The 25,717-nt window shown below is 36.3% G+C and overlaps 1 protein-coding gene across 1 annotated transcript in view; it reads left to right on the top strand.

Moving 5' to 3' along the window:
* LOC150087626 (sterol O-acyltransferase 1-like) overlaps positions 1–25,717 on the top strand; it is a 115,023-nt gene that overhangs the window by 87,477 nt on the left and 1,829 nt on the right. The window contains exons 10-13 of the mRNA XM_090369833.1: positions 5,341–5,614; positions 6,087–6,185; positions 12,908–13,040; positions 16,491–16,633. Coding sequence (XP_090225959.1) covers positions 5,341–5,614; positions 6,087–6,185; positions 12,908–13,040; positions 16,491–16,633 — 649 coding nt within the window. The remainder of the gene's footprint in view (positions 1–5,340; positions 5,615–6,086; positions 6,186–12,907; positions 13,041–16,490; positions 16,634–25,717) is intronic.

The raw sequence follows: 25,717 nt of genomic DNA, 5'->3' as shown, positions 1-25,717 counted from the left end.
TAGAATTCACTGTTTATAACATCAGTCGATTCCACTGTATAGAATTCAAAAACTGCCTGAGACCACTGTCACCTTTGTGAAAACAAAAACCCTTCCCTTTACCCTTGATGGTAATTATATCTTTATGTAAATCCCACATCAGTAGACTGTGATCACTGTCACCTAGTGGTTCCTTAATCTGCAAATTCCTAATGCACGAGTCATCACTGCTGATAATCAGATCAAGAGTATTACCCCCTCTGGTTGCCCCTTGAACATGTTGCTGTAGAAAACAATCCTCCAATAAATCCACAAAAGTCTTGTTAGCGTACGAGTGACCAACCCACAAGTTCCAGTCAATATCTGGAAAGTTAAATTCCCCCATTACAAGACATTCTGATTTACTGGCCCACTCTATTTCTCTATACAATTGTTTGTTGTACTCATCAGAGTCATTAGGCCTATAACACACACCTACTCTCATTTTCCCTTTCCCAGTTTTTATGTCACACCAAATTGACTCAACATTGCACTGTCCACCATGTCAACTGGATGCACTTCCTTAGATTTTATGTGTTTCTTAACTAACAGCATAACCCCTCCTCCCTTCTTACCCTGTCTATCCCCTCTACACATTGTACTCCCCAAATTCCAATTCTGCACTGCTTATATCTATGTGACACCATGTCTCTGATACCCAACAATATCTGCCTTTGATGCCTTCATCAGAACTTCAAATTCATCAAATTTATTTACTATACTTCTAACGTTGGTGTTCACAAGTATACATGCACCTGTTCTTACTCTTAGTTACCCTAACACAGCCCATGTATTTACTTGTGCCATGATGACTTCCAGCAACTCTTGAAATCCCCAGCAACTTGCTCTGCAGGCTGCTGCTCATTACAATAGAAGCAGTGCAAAAATCTCTTTCACCTCTGCCTGCGGCTACTGTTACTCTTTTAGTGTGTGGATCCCCCAAACTAGCACTGCCTCGATAGCATCATTAAATATTATTGTACCCTTTCTATTTAAGTGTATCTCTTCCCTGTAGAAGTAGTCTCTCTTGTCAGCAAGCATAGACCACACTGAAAAAAAATTCTACCCCACGAGCCTTGCACAATCTCTCTGGGGCTGAATTGATTGACAAGGCTCTCATCATATATTCCCTCCTATTGTGTCTGGGCAGCAGACACTTTCAAGTTCATCCCTAGTTTGCGACTTTTTTTCAACATTGTTACCTGTACTTGTTAATTAAATCTGCAGATCTCTTACTCTTAAGTTGCATGCAGACGGTTGCCGCCATTAGATCAGAACAAAGAAGATGCGCTTTCAGTGGAAATCAGTCTTCCCCAGACCAAGACAGACTCATGGCTTTTAAGATCTATGTGCACTATTTATTTTATTTTTTTATTATCACCAAGTACTGGCCCTTCTGTGGGCAGAACTCTGATATTTTCCCTGAAAATGTCTCTTCTTTCTTCTGGCTGTACCAATAGCACTGTGATTCATCTTTAGCTATTATATGCAGCAGGAAACATCACCCCTCTGCCTGCTGGCAGTGCATAAGAAAAATTGCAAGTAAACATTTGCACATTTATTTTGTCTGTAAGTCACTGAAGTTGCACACATTCTTTGATAATACAAATTGTTGTGCTTTATAGCATACAATGCCAACACTGTCATTTTAAATGTTCTTCATTTTGTGGGGGCGCCTCCGTAGCCAGGTGGGAAGGAGCAGCAGTGCGTAGCACACGCTTCTTGATTAGACCAGGGTTCGAGCCCGTCACCACCAAATACGGAGGATGCGGAAAGGTCAAGGGAATGACCACCGTATATCCCGGAGCAATATAGCCTTAGTTGCTAATGCTCCTAAAAATCAAATAACCAAAAAAACCAAATTCATTTTGTGAAGTTAGTGTCTAAACCAGATCTTGCCATATTTATAAAATATAAAATATTATTAACATTAATATTAGAAGTAGCAATGATGCAAGAAAGCAAACTTATACTGTATCGGCCAAAAAAAAAAACACAAAAAAAGGACACCTCCCATTTCACCTATTCATTCCCTCCAATAGTTTGTCTAGTTCTTCCTTGAATTTATTTAAACTGTCATCTTCCACAACAATGGTTGGAAGTTTGTTCCAACAATCAAACACCTGTTGGTTAAAGGCAAACTTCCACACATCTATTATGCAACTGTTCTTCCTCAGTTTGAATTTATGCTCCCTCATGTGTATAATCTGAGAAAGAGGATGAATCCCATAAGCACTGAACTTATCCAATCCATTCAAAGCCTTAAACATCTCAATCAGATCACCTCACATCTGCCTACTCTATGGACTCTGGAGAACTGAAGCCTTTCTTGGTAAGGGCACCCCTTTGTTCTGCTCACCAATCTCATTTCCCTTCTCTGTACTCCTTCCAGCAGCTCCACATATTTCCTAAAATGAGGCCTCCAGACCTGTATGCACTACTCAATATTTGACCTGACCATTGCCTTATACAATAGTATTATGACCTTCTTATACCTGCTAGCAAAATTCATGTATATCATTAACAAAACCCCATGAGCTGCCCTGGCAGCCTGTCTGCATTGTTTGAAGAACTTCATATCTGACTGCACAATAACCCCAAGATCTTTTTAATTTTCCACTACCCTGAGTATAGTACCACACAGTTGATATGTTACTCTGGTATTACTGCTACCTGTATGCAGTACTTTGCATTTATCAATGTTAAACTTCAATTGATGTTTCTCAGAACATATGCCTAGCTTTTCTAGATCCTGTTACAGTAATGTACTGTCATTAACCACACTACCCGCCTTTTGTATCTTCTGCAAACTTGGACATTAAGCCTGACGTGCCTTCAACAATATCATTGATAAATATAGAAAACAACGATGGGCACAACATCAAACCCTGCGGTGACTCCACTAATAACATTAGTCCATGAAGGGCAATGTCCATTGATTACCTCTCTCTATCTTCTCCAACAAACCATACCTTTATCCATAGCAACAACTTGCCCTTAATGCCACATTGCTCCCAATTGTACAGCAGTCTTTTATTTATGTGGAACAGTATCAAAAGCTTTCCTGAAATCGAAGTATATAATATCAAAATTATTTTTTGCATCCGTTTCCTTTGTGACCACATCATAATAACAGATTAAATTTTTCAAACAAGATTTCCCTTTAAACCCATACTGTGTTTTAAGTATAAGTGTGGCCTTGTCTAAATGATCCTGCATTACTTCTTATACCAGTGACTCCATTATTTTCCCTGGAATAGAAGTTAAACTAACAGGCCTCTAATTACTTGTATCACCCTTTGATCTTGCTTTGTGAATTATGGCTGAGGGTTTGCTTACTTCCTTTGCTGCCTCCTTTAATGTAACTGGATAGATCCCATCCATTTCATTTGCATTTCTTATGTTTAACTTCAACAGTTTCTTTTCCACTTTTCTTCTCACCTAGTTTCTTTTCCACTTTTCTTCTCGCCTAGTTTCTTTTCCACTTTTGTAGGGAATTAGAGGCATTTGGCCTCCAATTCCCTACAAAATTTCTCATGCATGAATCTAAATGCAAAATACGCATTCAGTTTGTCAGCTACCTGAGCAGAATCATCAACAGTCGAACCTCGATATCAAATGGACTGATCTGATTCATACCCTTCCTTCTAGAGTTTACATAAGTGAAGAAGTCTTTGCTGTTTTTCTTTGCATCTTTTGCCAAAGATTTCTTGTAATCTGCATTTGTTTGCCTGACCTTCTTTGTGACTTGATTATAGACTAGTTTATATCTACTATAGGCTTCTGTGTCTCCTTATAATATATTTGCATCCCATGCACCTTTCTTCTCTTTGACTAGTGTCATTTCACTGGAGGCAGCCATGTCCCTCTTCATCTGACAGTATTTGACCATTGTGTATTTTGCTTAAATTTTTTTCTTTCACTCCCAGAGAGAGCGAAGAGGACTTACAAACAAATTAGATTAGTTGTTTTTATTCATTTGTTAATACCTTCTCCTTCATAAGACATTCCTTTAAAATAATGCAATTAATTTTAATGTTAATAAAAAATAAAATGGGATTATTTTCATTCATGATATCAAAAAAAATTAAAAAATAACAATGCAGCTATGAAATAAATTTCATATTTTCGACAAAAACAGTTTCCTTTTCATAAAAAAAAAAAGAATGATAAACTCATATGGAGTCATGTCATGTCACAATTATTTTGAGAGTTGTGTAAATTAAATTTAAGAATTTCATCAAAAATAACTATAATGAATATGATATTAAACCTTTTCAGAGATTAATTGTACTGTTCTTTACTATCTGGAAAAAATTTGGTGAGAAATATTTGTTTATATATACTCTATTTGCTTTTGAAGTTGGGGCTGAAAAATCTTCCTTAAGAAATTTGGCTTAAAAAAAAAATAATAAATAAATAAACCTGCTAGCTCATACAGTAATATGAAAATGAATTTTGTATTCAAAGTTCATAATAATTTTTTTTAATTAGTGAGAAAAATTGAATAGGAAATACTGAAGGAAAGGCTGCACTATAAGAGTTTAAAATTGAAGTGTGAAATGCTCTCCAAACCCCTGAGTATTATATAAACCTATGTCTTGCAGCAGGTTAAAACCATAGTGTCCTTGCAGAACAATATTAGCACTTGAATGTGTTACATGTAAACAGGATTTATAATCAGTGATTTCTTACTGTTAAATCTTTAAATATTTCAGCAAGACATTTTATATTTCATCAGGATAAAATATGAATGACTTATTTATCACTGTATTGTTTGTTTATATCAGTTCTCTTTAATTTGGATCGACAGTTATTATTATTTATTATTATTACTAGCCATATAGTGCACGAAAGCCTGAGGCTTATGCTGCACCAGCTAAAAAAAAATAAATTTCCAAGTTACCCTGAGAAGAGAGAGAGAGAGAGAGAGAGAGAGAGAGAGAGAGAGAGAGTCAGAAGTAGAAGGGAATTACCAAGAAAGAGAAGAATGATGATATCCAGTTCTGGACTTTGGGTGTGCCAAGTCCATAGTCACCAGATGTGAGCCCCTGGGGTTAGTAATCCAAACTAACATTGAAATATTAACATAAATTGGTTACTGAGTTTATTTGGGAATAAACTCAGTAACCAATTTATGTTAATATTTCAGTGTTTCATTGTTAATATTTCACAAATTTGCAAAAAAATTAGCAAATGTAATTAGCATTTTTGATATAATAATATATTTCAAAAAAGATGTATATTATATTTACACTGTATATGTTGCCAACACTGATTATTATTATTAGTAGTAATAGTATTTTATTTTTTGAATTTCAGAACACCATGTGTGAGGTGGCAGTACGTGCTTTGGTACTTCTTACAGTTTCTGGCTTGCGTGTTTTGTTCCTTTGTTCCCTTCAATAGGTTTGTGGTTGAAATATTTCAGAATACAGGAAAAGAGCCAATGTCATTTGTAGACTTTGTTCTTACATTATCTTTAGCAGTTCTAGTGGGTGCATTAGCCATGTTTTTAATTTTCTATGGCTTGCTCCATTCTTGGATGAACTGTTTTGCTGAAATGTTACAGTTTGGAGACAGATTATTTTATCAAGTAAGTTTGCATTATTTTCAGCATACTGTTTAAAATATTTTATGAATAGGGTCTTGACTGAATTTCAAAATTATTAATATATAATTGATAAATGTTTATCTATATGTATATGAATGAAATATTATATAATGAAATTTATATATATATAAATAAATGAAAGACAGGCATAAAACAGGCCCTCTTCCTTCATTTTATTAAAATATCTTTTATTAAGATATTTTGATATCATGTTCAATGCTATTAAAGTATTTGATGATAATTTTTTATTTATTACTATGGATGAATTTCTAGAGGGTTGCATCTTGGTTGTTGCAAATAAAAACATTAACCAAAATAAAAGACATTTTGATTAATGCTTTTATTTGCAACAGTTATTAAATTACAATTATACTCATCTATGCAAGTTATCAAGTAAGAAGATGTAATAGCATGCTTTTTATTTGTATATTCTGTACAAGTTTTATATTTATAGGACTGGTGGAATTGTACATCATTTGGAAAATATTATCGTACATGGAATACAATTGTGTATGATTGGCTGTACACATATATCTACAGAGATATGTATTCAGTAAGTTTTTTTTTTCAACCTTATTTCTTTTCTACAAAAAATATTCATTGTAATAGTAATAAAATTCTCTGTAAAACATTTTTCCTGTATGAAGTCATCTGCTTGTTATTATCCAGTCAGTTCATGTTACTAAACTGTTGATTATTACAATGAACACTAGTTTAATAATTAAACTTGCAATTTCTAACCAAAAAATTAAATTAATTCCAATTTTATTATCAAATAAAACAATAATAAACAGTTCAGCTAAATTTAAAATAGGGCTTATTATTAACCAATCAAACAAAATCAGGCCACACCTTGAGTACTGCATAGAGGTATGGAAGCCTCATTTTAGGAAAGATATGAAACTACTGGAATGAGTACAGAGAAGGACAACAAGAATTGGTGAGAGAAACAAAGAGTTGCCCTTACTAAGAAAAGCTTAAGATCTGCAAATTGCAGCTTCTTGAGATTAGGCACCTGCGAGGCAATCTGATTAGCATTAGCATTAGTAGAGGCATTTGATGCAAGAAAGCAAGCTTATGCAGCATCAGCCAAAAAAATTAAAGTAAAATAAATAAATAAAAAATAACCACTTCCACTTCACCCCTCTGTTCGTTCGAAATACCTGTCCAGCCGAGCCTTAAACTTATTTAGGCTATCAACTTCCACACAAGGGATAGAAGTCTGTTCCACCTACCAACCACCCGCTGGCTAAAGGCAAATTTCCGCACATCTATCCTACATCTGTCTTTCCTCAATTTGAATTTATGCCCTCTCAGGTGATTATTCTGAGCAAGAGGAAGAATCCCATCAGCATTGAGCATGCTCAAACCATTCAAGGCTTTGTACACCTCTATCAGATCACCTCGCTGCTGCCTAGTCTCCAGACACTGTAATTCGCAAAACTTAAGCCTTTCTTCGTAAGAGCACCCCTTTGTTCCATTCAGTAATCTTGTTACCCTTCTCTGTACTCGTTCCAGCATCTCTACATCCTTCTTGAAATGAGGTCTCCAGGCCTGTATACAGTACTCTAGGTGTGGCCTGACCATTGCCTTATACAAGGGAATAATCACCTCCTTATCCCTGCTAGAAAAATTCCTATATATCATTGACAATACACCATGAGCTACTCTTGCAGCCCGTCTGCACTGCTCAGAGAACTTCATATCTGCCTGCACAACCACCCTCAGGTCCCTTTCATTCTCTACCACTGTCAGTGTAGTACCACAGAGGATACGTTGCTCTGGGGTTGCTGTTTCCCATATGTAATACTTTGACAAATGTAATGTTAAACTTCATTTGCCACCTCTCAGCCCATCTGCTCAACCTTTCCAGATCCTGTTGCAGCAGCATAGTGTCAGTGGTGTCCATGACAACCCTGTCAACCTTCGTATCGTCTGCAAACTTGGACATTAAGCTTGATATACCATCATCAATATCATTTATAAATACAGAAAACAATAAAGGACCCAATACTGAACCCTGAGGGACTCCACTAATAACATTAGTCCACGATGAGCAGTGTCCATTGATTACCACTCTCTGTCTTCTCCCCCTCAACCACCCCTTTATCCATAGCAGCAATTTGCCTCCAATGCCACACTGCTCCAATTCGTGCAGCAGTCTTCCATGTGCAACAGTATCAAAAGCCTTTCTAAGATCCAAGTATATAATATCAAAGTTATTCCCTACATCCAGTTCTTTTGTGACTGCATCATAGTATCCAATCAAATTGGTCAGGCAAGACTTCCCCTTAACAAAACCACTCTCTCAGCCCATCTGCTCAACCTTTCCAGATCCTGTTGCAGCAGCATAGTGTCAGTAGTGTCCTTGACAACCCTGCCAACCTAAGATCTAAGTTGGCAGGGCTTTCCTTGACAACCCTGCCAACCTTCGTAAAAAAGTAAAGTGCAGCCATTATCAACCCACTGCAGGATGGAAGCTTCCTCAACAATTCATGCTGAGGGAAATGGACCATAATCTGCCACGCTGGTCCAGTGCGGGTTGGCAGATCGACCGTATTCAGCAGTCAGGGGCTTGAACCCCGGTCTACTCAAAGAGCGTGTGCTACTGCACTCCCGCTCCTGCCCACTCGGCTACGGAGGCCGCCAACCTTCGTATCGTCTGCAAACTTGGACATTAAGCTTGATATACCATCATCAATATCATTTATAAATACAGAAAACAATATAGGACCCAATACTGAACCCTGAGGGACTCCACTAATAACATTAGTCCACGATGAGCAGTGTCCATTGATTACCACTCTCTGTCTTCTCCCCCCTCAACCACCCCTTTATCCACAGCAGCAATTTGCCTCCAATGCCACACTGCTCCAATTTGTGCAGCAGTCTTCCATGTGCAACAGTATCAAAAGCCTTTCTAAGATCCAAGTATATAATATCAAAGTTATTCCCTGCATCCAGTTCTTTTGTGACTGCATCATAGTATCCAATCAAATTGGTCAGGCAAGACTTCCCCTTAACAAAACCATGCTGTGTCTGAGCTATAACTGATGTCTTGTCTAGATGATCCTGCAGTGCTTCTTTAACCAGTGCCTCCATTAATTTTCTGGGAAGGGAAGAGAAGTTAAACTCACAGGTCTATAATTACTTGTGTCAGCCTTTGATCCTCCTTTGTGAATTGGGGTCACATTTGCACATCTCCAGTCCATGGGTACCTCCCCTGAGTCCAAGGAAGCTCTCATAATTATGGCTAAGGGTTTGCTTACTTCCATTGCTGCCTCCTTTAATATAACTGGATAGATTCCATCCACCCCAGGTGCCTTTCTTGTGTTTATCTTCAACAATTTCTCCTCCTCTTTACTCTCAGTTATTACAAGATTATCTAGCTTACTACCAGAGTTTAATACACCTCTGTCATTCCCCTCGCTGAATAACTCCTCATGTGTGAATGTCGATGCAAAATATTCATTTAGTTTGTTAGCTACCTGAGCAGGATCATCAACAGTTGACCCATCGATATCAAATGGACCAATCTGATTCATCCCCTTCCTTCTAGAGTTTACATAAGTAAAGAACTCTTTGCCGTTTTTCTTCGCATCCTTTGCCAAGGATTTCTCGTAATCTGCCTTCGCCTGCCTAACCTCCTTTGTAACTTGGTTACAGATCAACTTGTATCTATCATAGGCTTCTGTGTCACGTGTTAATTTGTATGTATCCCATGCATTTTTCTTCTCTGCCATATGCCTCATTAGTTCATCTGACATCCATTTAGGCCTAAACCTTGAACAATATTTCTTAGTTGGTATGTAAAGCCTAGTAGCTTCCAAGATAAGTTCTTTGAATGTGTCCCATTTTGAATTTGCTGTTGGTAACATCATCAGTTGATCCCACTGTATAGAATTTAAATACTGTCTCAGTCCACCGTAGTCGCCTTTATGAAAGCAATACCCCTTCCCTTTACCCCTAATGGTAGTTACCTCTTTGAGTAAATCCCACTTCAGAACACTGATCACTGCCACTTAGTGGTTCATTTATCTGCACATTCTTAATGCATGAAGAATCACTACTGATAATCAAATCAAGAGTATTACTCCCTCTAGTTGCCTCCTGAACATGCTGATGTAGAAAACAATCATCCAATAAATCCACAAAAGCCTTGCTAGTGTGTGAGTGACCAGCCCCCAAATTCCAGTCAATATCTGGGAAATTAAAATCCCCCATACTAAGACTCTCTGATTTATTGGCCCACTCTATTTCTCTGTACAGTTTCTTATTATACTCATCAGAGTCATTAGGCTTATAGCACACTCCTACTCTCAATTTTGATCTCCCAATGCTTATGTCACACCAAACTGACTCGACACTGCACTGTCCAGCAATGTCGACTGGCTTCACTTCCTTGGATTTTATGTGTTTCTTAACTAATAGCATAACCCCTCCTCCCTTCCTATCCTGTCTATCCTTTCTGTAGACATTGTACTCCCAAATTCCAGTTCTGCATTCCTTATATCTGTGTGACACCACGTCTCTGATATCCCAACAATATCTGCCTTTGATGTTTTGAGCAATACCTCAAATTCATCAAATTTATTTACTAGACTCCTAGCATTGGTGTACACTTAAGTATACATGCACCTGCTCTTCCTCTTAGCCACCCTAACACAGCCCATGCATTTACTTGTACCCCAATGATTCCCAGCAGTCTCTGAAATATGCTGCATCTTATTTTCCAGGCTGCTGCTCATTCCAATAGAAGCAGTGCAAGAATCACTTTCTCCTCTGCCAGTGGCTACTGTTAATCTATTATTCCTTGTATCTCCCCAATCTAGCAGTTTTCCGACCCTCCTAACACTGCCTCGATAGCATCAGCAAACATTCTTGCACCCTTTCTATTTAAGTGTATCCCATCCCTGTAGAAGCAGTCTCTCCTGTTAACAAGTACAGACCAGGCTGAAAAAAATTCTACCCCTTGAGCCCTGCACAATCTTTCCAGGGCCGAATTGATCAACAGGGCTCTCATCATATACTTCCTCCTATCGTGTCTGGGCAGAATTGCAGACACTTTCAAATTCAACCCTAATTCACGGCTTTTTTTCATCGGTGACCTGTACTTGTTAAGTAATTCCGCCGGTGATTGAGGTGTATAAGGCCTTGAATGGTTTGAGCAAGCTCAATGCTAATGAGATTCTTCCTCTTGCTCAGATTATGCACCTGCGAGGGCACAGATTCAAATTGAGGAAAGACAGTCACAGACCAGATGTGCAGAAATTTGCCTTTAGCTAGCAGGTGGTTGATTGTTGGAACAAATTTCCATCTGTCATTGTGGAAGTTGATGGCTAAAATAAATTCAAAGAAGAACTGGACAAAGTTTTGAAGTGAACGGTTAGATGAAATGGGAAGAGTTTTTTTTTTTTTTTTCTTTTTTTCTTGGCTGATACTGTATAAGCATGTTTTCTTGCATCAAATGCTAATGCTAAAGTAATTCAAGAGTTTGGAATAGATAGAAAAGTTGGATTTCCAATAAGTTTTCTTAGCAGCTGTGGGCCTCTACTGTCAATTAGAAAACATGATTTCCAAGCAAGATTAATGCTGTTCAGCTCTAGATTGAGGCTACTTCCAAGCTCAGGTATCTAGAGAAGTCCATGGAAAACTCAAACTAATATTAAACCTTGTAAAATATTTTTATGATTATAACTTCTCTTTTCAAAAAAACTTAAAATATTAATTATTTGTGTGCAGATTATTCAGTTTGCAGTTATCCATGTGCAGGCTATTCAGTTTGTGGCTTACCTTTGTGCAGGTTATTCAGTTTTCAGGTTATTTAGTTTGGTTTTCATTACTTCATGAATTTGCTGAAGACATTAACAGCATATTTTCTGTAAACAGAACTATGCTTTAATTTTTCTCTGGCTCTCTTCCATCTGTGTCAGCAGTTCCCAATCTTTTCAAGAATGCAACCCATTTTGGGAATTCAGTAAGGCTTAATCACCCATGCCAATTCAAACTCGGGAAAACTGAGAAAATGCTGAGTGAAGGTTGTTTTCATATAACACCGAAGTAAAAAAAAAAAAAAAAAAAATGCACATGGTTCCTCTTAAATTAATTAATTGTTTCTACCATAGCTGCCGATTCTCTGGATTTATGATGGAGAATTCATCTTTTTTAATTTGATCCCTTTTCCATCTTAGCATTAGCATTAGTAGAGGCATATGATGCAAGAAAGCAAGCTTATGCAGCATCAACCAAAAAAAAAAAATGCTCTGGTGTTGAGTTAGGTAGCTGAGAGCTAGTGGGCCCCACCTTATTAATTTCCTCGAGGGTATCTACCCTACACCTCAAACTCTCATAGACACCCATCAGAACGCTGAGTTGGCGCCTAATTTCCTCACAGTCTCTGCACCTAGCACACACAGAGACATCCTCCTTGGCTAGATCATGCCCTGTTCTAGACAGGTCCACAAACATTTCACATTTCATGCATTTTTTTAGCCTGTGATGCATTGGAGAATTGCCCCCTTCGGTTCTCCCCTGAGTCACAGAACTCTGGCTAATCTGTGAGCGTTGCTTTGCTGCTCTAATCTGGGTCATGATTCCGTTTAAGTACAATTTAATTGACAATGAAATTTAATAACAGTAATAAATTTTACTGATTAATTTATAATACTATACTAAGCTAACAGATTTCTAATACAGTGCTACGTGTTTCACTATCTAATTTTATGTTAAACCTTATGCTATCTAGTTCGGGATATACGTTGTATCGTATAACAATGGCAGCAAGTTACAAACACCAAAATCTACTGACACTCAAAATCGCTATCTAAATTCAAAATAAATCAAGGAGCTTGACTAGGACTATAAGCTACTTATAGAAAATAATTTAATATACGGTAACAATTAAGTCAATAAAACGTCTAAATATAATTAAAAATTTAGCATTCACCGGAGCTGCAAAATCTTGTCCAACATGTGGATACCCTTGCCGATACTAAGTAATAACCTACAAAATCTCTTAAGTTCAAAATAAACCAAGTATCTTAACTAGGAATATAAAGCTACTTCTAGAAAATAAATTAATATTCCAATTTAAGTCAATAAAATGACAAAAATTTAAGAAAAACTTCTTTATTAGCTGGAGCCATAAACACTTCGCCTGCACCCAGACAAAGTTTACTATAAACAAATGGGAATAAAGTGATACAAGAAAATTGTAAAATCTCTTTTATAACAGTTGTTTTATTTGATTACTAATACATATTTTGATATTCCTAGTTATTAGGAAAAAACAGACTTGGTGCCATGTTGGTAGTGTTCATTGTGTCTGCTATAGTTCATGAATATATTTTGGCTTTCACCTTTGGATTTCTTTACCCCATACTATTTGGACTCTTCATTACTTTTGGATGTAAGTATTGTTCTCTTTACATTACTTTTTTTTTATTTTATTCCTATTTAGTAAATTATTTAGTAAATTATGTAAATATACCTATAAATGTTGGTTTATTTTTAAATTTAAAGCATAATATGGGACCCCAGTAGGTTCATCCAGTCTTGGATTGCTTCATCTCAGAATAGGACAAGTAATATTACCTAGCAGTTTCAGGGATTCTAAATAACTGGGTTTTCATCTTACTGAGTTACTGCACTTAGCCATTATAACCTGTTTTCTTAAATTCCAAATTTTCATGTGGAAAGGCTCCTCATCTCAATTTGATATAATAAGAATTTGAAATTAAAATAAATAAATCTGAGAATTAACTTCATTGATCAACAATAAGTCAGTATATATTACCTTTTAGTTATTTTTAAAATGTTATAGTACCTGCTTGATGTGCCAATTCCATTATTTGCACAAGTACCCACATAACAGCAAACATTGCACTTATGTCAGTGTGGCAAACACAGAAAACAGTAGGAACTTTATTTTGTTTTTATAGGAAGAGTAACAAAAGTTGAATAGAATAGGTTGGAGGAAGAGCTTCCTTGCACCACGTAGCTAATAATATTAATAATTAATAATAATAAAATATTAATAATGGCAGAGAGCCCAATTTCTGAGGAAAACAAACAACCAGTGTAATGACTTTCATTCAAAGAATTCTATTCAAAGGATATCACAGGAACCTGATACAAAACACAGACTGAATTATGGATCTTGAACTATGAAATCTATCAGGTTGAGATTACATCATCCAAGGTCAATTCAGTTTGTTAAAATACAAGATTATCAGGAGATGTTTAGGAGACATTGTGTAAGGTAATGTTGTGCAAAATGCAGAGAAATTTTGGTCAAAATTATTTTTCATATGAGACATACTCATAATTTTATCTTCTGATTTGCAAACGTTTCTAGTGTTACTATCAATATGCAACAGTATCTCATCATTTAGTATCATAGATCTTTTCTTATTTAAAGGGCTAATTGCAAATCACTTATATTTATTGGTTCAAACCTGTGTGGTTACCTCCAGTATATTAGGTACCATATTTCAGGAATTGCACATGGGGATTATACCCACGGTTATTAACAGTTCCACCAGTGTGAAGATGCAAGCAGAGGAATTAGTTGTTACAGAATGACTAGAGTCCACCGAAATTCAGTAGACTTATCTACATGACTTAAATGTCACCTGAATATCAGAATTTTCGACCCCAGGCAGAAAAACTAGCTTGTCATAACTGAGAGAATATAACTGACAGACTTAAGCACTAAAGAATTTACAGAAGTTTGTTAAAATAAGTTCCATTCATTATCTGTCCATGGAAGCCAATGTTTATGAAGGCAACACCCATAACATGGTACTTCTACAACACGGTTTTGCTCTATTTGTTATTTGGTTTTTTTTTAGGAGCATTAGCAACTAAGGCCATATTGCTCCAGGAATATGAGGTGGTCATTCCCTGACCTTTCTGCATCCTCCTTATTTGGTGATGATGGGCTTGAACCCCGGTCTAATCAAGAAGCGTGTGCTACACACACTGCTGCTCCTTCCTACCTGGCTACGGAGCGCCAGGTTTTGCTCTAACACGATTGGTAAATTGCGGCAATCCTCGCACAACACGGTACTTATATAACATGGTTTCGCTCTAACATGGTTAGAGAATTTCGGTAAATCTCACATAAACTTGTGCGGGAAAACACAGCTATTATGTTGGATGTAATTTTTCAACATTTCCGCCCTTTTTTGAATCCCTACTGTTTACTCGCTAGTCAAAAAAAAAAAAATATTGAGAAATCCCTGTATTTTATTTTGTTGGAAAATCTCTGTGTTACATTCTGTGCTGTTGAACTTATGGAAAAATCTAGATTTCAAAGTTTTATTACTATTGGATAGCACACCAGGCTATCCAAGAGCGCCAGGTTTTGAAGTTTTGTTGCTACCACCACAGTTGTACTAGGTTAATACAACTTCTTTCATTCAGCCATTCGATCAAGGCATTATATCCACCTTTAAAAATCATTCCATAAGAAAATCGTTACAATGGATTTTGGAAAAAAATTGATTCCGAATCTATTGAAATAATGGAGGTATGGAAACATTTTTCAATTGTGGACTGTATCAGAACCCTAGCTTTTTTGCTGAAAGAAGTAAAACCATCAATGTTAAATGTGTGTGGAAAAATGTATGGCCAGAGTCAGTTCATTCAGGAAATATGGTCGAACTGGCAGGAATTGGTGCGATAGTAGAACTTGCTACATCGGTAGGAGGAGAACGTTTTGATGATATGACTACTGAAGCCCTTGTGGGTAGCACAATTGATAGGATTGTCCTCCTTCCCATACCGGGTGGAAAAGACCTGAGTTTGAATTCTGTCGATGTTGGGAGGAATATTTATTATAATTTATTTAATATTTATTTAATTTTCACAATATGGCTGAGTTAGTCGGGCTCAGGTGAGGGTAGCATTGTTTTTTCTCCCGGAATCTCAGGTTTTCGTACAGCAAAACAGAAAATCGACCTCAGGACACATGCAATTTATAGACAATATACACAGGGTAACATCATGGCCTTAGTCGCCTATGCTCCTAAAAAAATTTAAAAAAAAAACGATATGATTACTGAAGACGTTCAAGAATTACTGGTAGAAAAAGAGGCTGGCAAAGCGGATTTGGTGGAAATGGCATTGGAGGTAAAACCAAATCAATTCAGAGGATGCTAGTGCAGATGAAAATTCTAAACTTCCAAAATTTACAATAAAAAGCATACGGGAAGGCATAAAGTTAGCTGAGCAATTAGAATCTTATTTTTTAATGCAGATTCTTGAATGAAAGGAGCTCAAAGTTCAAAAGGGGGCTTCAAAAAATTCTTGGTTCCATACGATGAAATTCACAGATTTATCAAGAAAAAGCAAACAAACCCAGATTACAGATTTTTTTAAAGAGAGTAGAAGATACCCGAAATCTAGAATTTTGTATTTTTGTTATCTTTTGAAACATAATCCCCCTTTTTGTACTTTTTTTCCTAGCCATATAACACAGTTTTGCATAACATGACATTTTATAGGAACCTAACTGCCGTGTTATATGAGGGTTACCTGTACTGTTTGCCACTGTCAAGCATTGTTGATAAATTTATCTGAACTCATATTTCATTTTCAGCATATATTTGATTTCAGAATACAGTACATGTACTTTTCTTTCCACTGTAATAGTATAGCATGGTTTGCATAAATAATCTTGTTGCTAAGCTGCCTTTTAATCCATAGTAGAGGGTTACTCAGATTCATTTATTTCACTTCACTTTTAATTCCATTTATTTTTGTTTTATTAACTTTTATTTGAAGAGTATCTGTAAATGTCTATATGTATTTTTAATTAATGTGATCCTAATTTATTTTTTACTAAATATTTCAGTGATCTTGGTCTTCGTTACAAGGCGAACAACCTCAGCAGCATGGAATGTGTTCTTGTGGTTTTCACTGTTTCAGGGTTGGGGTCTACTAATCGTTTTATATGCAATGGAATGGTATTCTCGCAAACATTGTCCTAGAATTTTAGTAAGTATCAAATAGTTTTGTAGTTGAACTATAATTTGGATATACAAAAAAATAATAAAAATGTGTTCTATAACTCTCTTCCCATTTTTTAAGAAGTCAGGAGTAAAATACAATAAATATTCTTGTCAAAACCAACCAGACAGGAAAAGTATCTGAATTTTTTTTTTTAAATAGGCTGCCCGTATAGGAAAATATCAAAAATTGGTAAAATGGTGTTTCATTACAGGTTTAGTTTCTAAAAATGAAAAACTAGAATTATTGGAAGAAAATATTCCAGAAGTGTAAACTCTGGAAAGCTGAGTGAGGTGATGTGTCTCCTTGAGTGGCAAAAGCTGTCACAAACAAGTAAAATTTGGATAGACTAAATTGAATAAAATGAAGTTTACCTAATGCAGGGAATAAATGAAATACCTGAAAAACAATAGAAGAGAAATTTGTTGCCAATGTCCCATGTTTTCAAGGGAGGTTACAAGGCAATCCAGTGGATGAAGATGTTGCAGTGTGTTGATAACCTCTCAACCCAGAAGGTTCTAAGTGTTGTAACCCTGATAATATGCAACAACCAACAACCAAACAGCCACAGTCCTGACCAGTGAAGCAATCAGAACTGTGAAAAAATGAAATATAAAACATGCAAAAGAATATAAGTTGTTTGGTTTTTAGGAGCATTAGCAACTAAGGCCATATTGCTCCGGGATATATGGTGGTCATTCCCTGACCTTTTCCACATCTTCCGTATTTGGTAGTTATGGGCTCGAACCCCAGTCTAATCAAGCAGTGTGTGTTATGCACTACTGCTCCTTCTCACCTGGCTACGGAGGCGCCAGAATATAAGTATTCAAAGATAGTGCCTCTAAGTGAGAATAAAATATTTGATGTTTCAAACTTAAAACAGAAAAGGTTACTTTATAATTAAAATTATAAGTATATTAAAAATTAAATTAATTTAGTATTATGAAAACCCCAGACACAAAAGGGATTAGTACCTGTAGTACTTAGTACTGTGTATGGGTTGAAGGTGGAGAAGAAAGGAGATACTTGTTGATATTAGACTTCAATTTTTGTAGATGTAATTTTCAGGAAATGTATGTAAAGGAAGGTTGTTTTAGAAAACAGAAGTTGAAGGGGTAAATGATGAAGAATAAAAGTTGGTTCTGTGAATTTGAAGTAAGACAATAAATGAATGTTGATTGTTGCAGCACATGTTCAGACTTGTTTGGAGAGAGAAGAGAGGGGGAGAAAAATAGAAGCCAATTCAGATCAGTGCCCATGGAAGTATCTACAGAAAAGGCATGCAGCAGAAAAAGAATGACTATGAGACAGAGTGGAGAGACTTGGTTAGAGATTGGTCATTAATTAACCTAACTACCCTCTTTTGAATTGAGTCTAGAAGACTGATTAAGGTTTTTAGGTGGCGCCCTAAATGTGTGAACAATATTCCATTATAGGGCGGATTTGTGATTTGTAAACAGTGAGTAACTGTATAGAAGAAGAGTAATGTCAAGAGCAAAAGAGAAAACCTAGTTTTTTAGATGTAGATTAAGTAACATTTGCCAAGAGATTATGATATTATGAGAGATTATAAGTCAGGGTAATCCCTAAAGGAGATGTGCTTTTGTATTGAAATCTGAATGTCATTGAAGATAGCATAGGAGCAGGAGAATCCTTTTTTTTTTTTTTTTTTGAGATATAAGACAGGACTGAGTTTCAAAAGAATTGAAATTAAGTTATCTTGGCCTCACCTGGAAATCAGCATTTAAGAAATTGGTAGTGGATATTCGAGAATTTAATACTGTTTATGCAGGACAAGCTTTCTCCAACTAGAAAGCGGAATGCAATGTGTGTTATCATCATCAAAACTGTGGATATGATTTCCAGTCAATGGAAGGTCATTAATATACAAGAGGAAAAGAGTGGGAGAAAAAACAACCTTGGGGAACGCCAGCATTAGTGAAAAGTTAGAAGAGGGAGCTGGAGAGCCACCTGCCAACAACCACTGTGAGTGGTCAGGGACAAAACTAGATACCCAATTACAAAAAACAGTCTGCATTCCATAAGATGGAAGCTTATTTAGAAGACCTTTATGCCAAACCTGATCCCTTAAGAAATGTCGAGAAGCTGCTTGAGTTTCACTAAATTTTTCCATTGAATTTGTCCATAGATGGGTAATATTAGTAAATTAATAAGAGGAGTTTACCTCAATATAGTACGTGGAACACTTCCGTATGATACCCTCCAGAAATTAAAACGGAAAAAACGAAAAAATCGACAACTTACCGGTACATTAAAGTAAAATATAAATAATTAAAGTAAAATATAAATAATTAAATAATCAATTTAACACAATTAAGGAAGAAAAATCGTTTTGAATATTTTCGTTAGATTCTTTTAATTGCGTTAATTTGAATTTTAATTGTTTTGAATTGATTTTGAATTGTGTTAAATTGATTATTTAATTATTTATATTTTACTTTAATTATTTATATTTTACTTTAATGTACCGGTAAGTTGTCGATTTTTTCGTTTTTTCCGTTTTAATTTCTGGAGGGTATCATACGGAAGTGTTCCACGTACTATATTGAGGTAAACTCCTCTTATTAATTTACTAATATTATTATCAACATAGAACATATTGAGTATTACAGCTCTGATTCATACTATCTAATAGATGGGTAATGTAAACTAGTATACCACCAGTGGATCAACAGCGGAATCCACATGGGTGATCATTGATCAGATGAAAGGTTTCAAAATAGTTTAGGAGTTGGTAGTTAATGAATTATTTCCATAACTTTAGAAAGAGTAGAAGTAAGTGCAATGGGATAATAATTGGATAGGAGGGATTTGTCACCCTCCTAACATTAGTGGGATAAGAAATTGTAAAAAAGGCAACATAGAACAGGAGTAAACTGGAGCACAGGTTTTGAGAACAAATGGAGAAATAACATCAGGATCTGGAGCTTTCTTGGAATCAGTATTACTCATAATACTTCTGACATTGTTTTGACGGAAGACTATGGGAGGCATGGAGAGTGGTGTGTACACTGGGAATGGTGGAAGGTTGGGTTTACTAAGATCATCAATACAAGATTTAGAAAAAAAAGTGTGATGCTAATAAGTCTGTTTTACTTTTAGCTGAAGTGGCAATAAAATCAACAGATTTTAGCAGAGGTAGGAGTAGAGATGGGCAAAAGTTGTGGCCAATAGGTATGGCAAAGAGATCAGAATGTTCGACTACTACTTGGACAAGAAGCAAGTTTTATAGTGTTAACATGTTCAAAATCTAGTTTGGACTGATTAATTACTGCTTTGCTAGTGTTGTGAGCTTTGGTATAAGCAGAAAATGAACCTTGATTTGGATGCAAGCCAAGTGTTATATGCAGCATTCTTATCTTGAACAGCCATAGCACATTTATTGGAAAACCAAGGTTTAGATAAAGAATGAGATTTTAAGGTGGACTGTGGAATAAAAGATTTCATCCCTACAAGAATAATTTCATTGATATGATCTGAGCAAACATTGACATCAGAAAATTTAAAACAGTAATCCAATCAATGAAAAGAAGAATGGAAATTTTGCAGATCATCCCATTTTGCATCCTTGTGATGAAAACCGATGTAAGGCTGATAATGGCCATGAGAGAAAGCCTTCATTGGAGAAGACACCATCAAGTTGTGATCTGTGGTGACTAGAGGACTATGTACTTGGAAGGGTTGTTTGTGAGAAAAAGATCAAAAATGTTGGCTGTGTTTAAGATTATCTGGTATTTTAGTAGGTAAATGAACAATCTGTGTGAGGTAATTAGTAATAGCAAAAGCCTCAGCATCTCTACTAGCTGGATCCATGTGACCAGAAAACAGAAACTAGCTGGAGTTAGTAACATTATAATTACCAAGGAAAATTACCTCACTGTTAGGAACATTAGAATGGAGAAGGTCAAGTTTCAAAGAAAGGAAGTAAAAGAGTTCCAAGCTGAGTTGGGAGAACAATAGAGGCAACAGATGAATTTGACAGTATGGGGGTAGAGACATTTTAAACCAGAGAAGATCAAAAAAGAGAAGATTCCAAATCACTAAATCTCTAACAGAGAATATCAGAGTGGACATATGCACAGATACCACATTTTAAGTGAAAGGAATCATACTGTGAATAATTAGGACAACTGAGATGAGCAATGGTTGAATCAACCAATAATTGGGATTCTGTCAGAAACAGTAAGTGGAGCTTGGCAGATTATAAGTGGAAATGGACATCATTGAGATTGGAACTAAGACCATATATATTTGTAATTAATTAACTATATAATATCGGTGTAAATACACCATAGTTAACCCATAAATTTTAACTATGTATGTAGTCTATGTATATAAAGTGCTTAGCATCATAATACACAGCCATTTCTGAATAAACAGAAAATTTTTAAGGTGGCATCGTTTTAGGTTATATCTCATATTGTGAATGCCTTCACAACGAGTTGCCATGATATTGCACTACTTCGAATAAGTAACGCTTCACCTAAGGAGAAGACTAGTGTTACTTATTCTCAGATAGGTACCACCACCGCTCATATTGTGGAGTTATACTTCATAACTGTTTTTGCCATCATTGCATCACTTGGGTACCTACCCACTCACTGACGAAGGGCCAAATAGCCCTGAAACAGTGCTGTCTGGGTGGTGGTACCTATCTGAGAATAAGTAACACTAGTCTTCTCCTTAGGTGAAGCGTTACTTATTCGAAGTAGTGCAATATCATGGCAACTCGTTGTGAAGGCATTCACAATATGAGATATAACCTAAAATGATGCCACCTTAAAAATTTTCTGTTTATTCAGAAATGGCTGTGTATTATGATGCTAAGCACTTTATATACATAGTCTAAATTTGTTCGCAGCTTGAGGCTCTAGCCCTAAATGCGCCTTAGTCTAAATACATCATACACCATCAGGCATCTCTCATATTGTGGAGTTATACTTCATAACTGTTTTTGCCATCATTGCATCACTTGGGTACCTACCCACTCACTGACGAAGGGCCAAATAGCCCTGAAACAGTGCTGTCTGGGTGGTGGTACCTATCTGAGAATAAGTAACACTAGTCTTCTCCTTAGGTGAAGCGTTACTTATTCGAAGTAGTGCAATATCATGGCAACTCGTTGTGAAGGCATTCACAATATGAGATATAACCTAAAACGATGCCACCTTAAAAATTTTCTGTTTATTCAGAAATGGCTGTGTATTATGATGCTAAGCACTTTATATACATAGTCTAAATTTGTTCGCAGCTTGAGGCTCTAGCCCTAAATGCGCCTTAGTCTATGTATGTAGTGTAAAAGGCATCGTTTTAATTGTATCTCATATTGTGGCTGCCTTCACGAGATAGCTGCTATTGCACTACTTCAAATAAATAACACTTCTCTAGTAGAGAAGACTACTGTTATTTATTCTTCAGAGGATACCACCACCACCACCCAGATGATCGTTTCGAAGCTATTGAGCTTCATCATCAGTTGGCGGGCAGGTACCTAGGTAATACAAGCCATCACAGTTGCGAATTTATATCCACAATATGAGAGATGCCAAAAGGGTGTGGTGGTAATGTATTTTCAAAACGAAATGCACAAGGCATAATCCTTATGGGTTTGATAATTAATCTGATCATCATCATCAGCCATTTTCAATCCACTGCAGGATGAAGGCCTCTCCAGCAACGTTCCAGTTCCTTCTGTTTAGAGCACTGGCCATCCATTTACTACCCAAAAACTCATGAACTTCATCTGTCCATCTCCGCCTTTGTCTTCCAGGTTTTCTTCTAGCTCCTCTTGGGTACCATTCTGTTATTTTCTTAGTCCATCTGTCATCATGTCTTCAAGCTATATGTCCTGCCCAAGACCATTTTAGTTCTTTAGTTTTGATAAGAATGTCCTTTACTTGAGTTTGCTGCCTAATCCATGTGTTTCTCTTCTTATCTAACAGTCTGATTCCCAATATAATTCGTTCTATTCTTCGCTGTGTAGTTCTCAGCTTCTCTTCCATTCTTTTGGTGAGTGCCCAAGTTTCACTTCCATAAGTCATGGTGGGGAGTATACATTGGTTCATTATTTTACGTTTCAGACAAACTGGGATATTGCTCTTCATTATGTGACTATATTTCCTGAATGATATCCATCCAAAATTTATTCTTCTCTTGACTTCCAGCCATTTATGATTATTACAGCTAATAACTTGTCCCAGATAAGTATATGACTCCACCTTTTCAATTGCTGCTCCTTCAATCATTATTTCCCTTTCTGTGGCATACTTGTTCATCATTACTTTTGTTTTAGCCATATTCATCTTTAGTCCAAAATCCTTACTAACTGTGCATAACTGATTAAGATTTTCCTCTAATTCTTTGGGGTCGTGGCTTATGACCACAATGTCATCTGCAAATTGTAAATGGTTTAGGTATTCTCCGTTCACATTGACTCCTTTCTGCAACCAGTCTAATCTTCTGAAAGCTTCCTCAAGGGCAGCAGTAAACAGCTTCGGAGATATTGTATCTCCTCGTCGAACTTCTTTCTCAATTTTAAATTTCCTACTGTCTTTGTCTAGTCTGATAAAGGAGGTAGCACGCTCATATATTTTCTTCAAAATCATAATATACGGGGTATCTATGCCTTGTCTTTCCAGTGCCCGAAACATTGCTGTATGGAGTCAAATGCCTTTTCATAATCCACAAATGCCAGGCATAATGGTGTTTTATATTCATTTGCTTTCTCCATTAGCTGTGATATTACATGAAGGTGATCCATAATTGAGAATCCTGTCCTAAAGCCAGCTTGCTCTTTCAGTTGTTGTTGTTTGGTTTTTAGGAGCATTAGCAACTAAGGTCATATTGCTCCGGGGATATTCAGTAGTCATTCCCTGACCTTTCCGCAACCTCCATATTTGGTGGTCACGGGCTCGAACCCTGGTCTAATCAAGAACTCTTTCGGTTGATTCTCATCAAATATCTTTTCTAATCTGTTAGTAATGACCCTTGTGAACAACTTGTAGATGTGGGATAACAAGCTAATTGGTCTATAATTTCCAATTTCTGATTTATCTCCTTTCTTATGCAGCAAAACTATGATTGCATTATTCCACTGCTTAGGCGTCACACCTTTTCTAATGCACTTTGTGAAGAGCCTTGCCAGTTTTTGTGTTACGTCTCTTCCTCCCAATTTTAACAACTCTACAGTAACTTCATCTTCACCCAGGGCTTTCTGATTCTTCATTTTCTTCAATGCATGTTCTACCTCATCAGGAAGAATATCGGGTATGTCGTATGTGTTGCTACTTTGCAATCCATTTTCCCCACTGCTGGCATCATTCCCTCGCTCCTTGTATAATTCTCTATAGTAGTCTTCTGCTATTTGAATTATGCCTTCTCTGCTGTTTATAAGTACACCATTGCTATTCTTCAGTTTCAGTATCATTTGTCTTTCTGTATTACTGCTCATGGCTGCTGATTTAAATCCTTTGTTTTTCCTTAATGCTTGTTCTACTTTTCTTGTGTTAAATCTTCTTATGTCCTCTTTGATAACGATCATTAATTTGATAAATTAATGATTGTTTCGAAGCTATTGGGCTTCTTCATCATCAGTTGGTGGGCAGGTACCTAGGTAATACAACAAGCCATTACAGTTGCGAATTTATATCCACAATATGAGAGATGTCAAAAGGGTGTGGTGGTAATGTATTTTCAAAATGAAATGCACAAGGCATAATCATTATGGGTTTTGATAATTAACTATATAATATCGGTGTAAATACACCATAGTTAACCCATAAATTTTAACTACATATGTAGCGTAAAAGGCATCATTTAAAATTCTGAGTGCAAACATTTCTAAGGAAATAGAATGATATATTTTTGACTCAAAATATTTTAAAATAGATAAGACTTATTTTTAAGATAACATATGTATGATATTTCAAATTGGTTGCTCATTGAGTTACTAAAATTTCAATGTATCTATCATTGGAGATGTGACAGAGAAATAACTTTGATAACTTTGGTATTTTTGTAATTAGCAGATCAATATTTTAGAATCTGCACCTTTTGCTCTGGTATTTGTTTTGCTATTCAGTATGAAAATTTTTTTTTTTTGGCAAGTGTTATTAACCAAAAGGTAAGATGATTAATATTTATTTACCTTGCTGGATTCATTCAAATTGATACAAAGTTCTATGAGCAGTGCAGACAGGCTGAAAGGACAACTCAGGGACTCTGACAATGTACTGGCATATTTGGAAGATTTTTTGTGGCATTCACCTCAAGATTTTAGGAGGTGAATGACACTGCTACCCAAATGAAAATAATGCATATGGGTAGCAGTAACCCCAGAATAATGTACCAACTGTGTGGTACTACACTCAAGGTAGTGGAGAATGAAAAAGACCTGGGGTAATAATGCAGTATGATATGAAGTTTTCTAAGCAGTGCTGCCAGAGCAGCTCATAGGGTCTTGTCAGTGTTATACAGGAATTTTGCTAGCAGGAATAAGGATGCGATTATCACTTTGTATAAGGCAAGGTCACACCTTGAGTACTGCATACAGGTTGGGAGGCCTCATTTTAGACAGGATGTAGAGCTGCTGGAATGAGCAGAGTAGAGCAATGAGATTGGTGAGGGGAAAAAAGGGCAGCTCTTCAAGAAAGGCTTAAGTTTGTAAATTGCAGTGTCTGGAGACTAGGCAGCTATGGGGTGATCTGATTGAGGTGTACAAGGCCTTGAATGGTTTGAGCAGGCTCGATGCTGATGGGATTCTCCATCTTGCTCAGATTGTGCACCTGAGGAGGCATAAATTCAAATTAAGGAAAGACAGTTGTAGGATAGATGTGCAGAAATTTGCCTTTAGCCAGCTGGTGATTGATTGCTGGAACAAACTTCCTTCTGTCATTGTGGAAGTTGATAGCTTAAATAAATTCAAGGAAGAACTGGACACACTTTTGGGGCAAATGGATAGATGAAATGGAAAGGCTTTCAAGGTGTTTTTTTTTTTTTTAGGCTGATTCTGTATAAGCTTGCTTTCTTGCATCATATGCCTCTACTAATGCT

This window comes from Mastigoproctus giganteus, chromosome 3, assembly GCF_048544385.1.
Source record: "Mastigoproctus giganteus isolate SK-2022 chromosome 3, ASM4854438v1, whole genome shotgun sequence".
Lineage (NCBI taxonomy): Eukaryota > Metazoa > Arthropoda > Arachnida > Uropygi > Thelyphonidae > Mastigoproctus > Mastigoproctus giganteus.
Note: the sequence above shows the minus strand (reverse complement) of the source record. Positions and strands in the feature narration are given on the sequence as shown.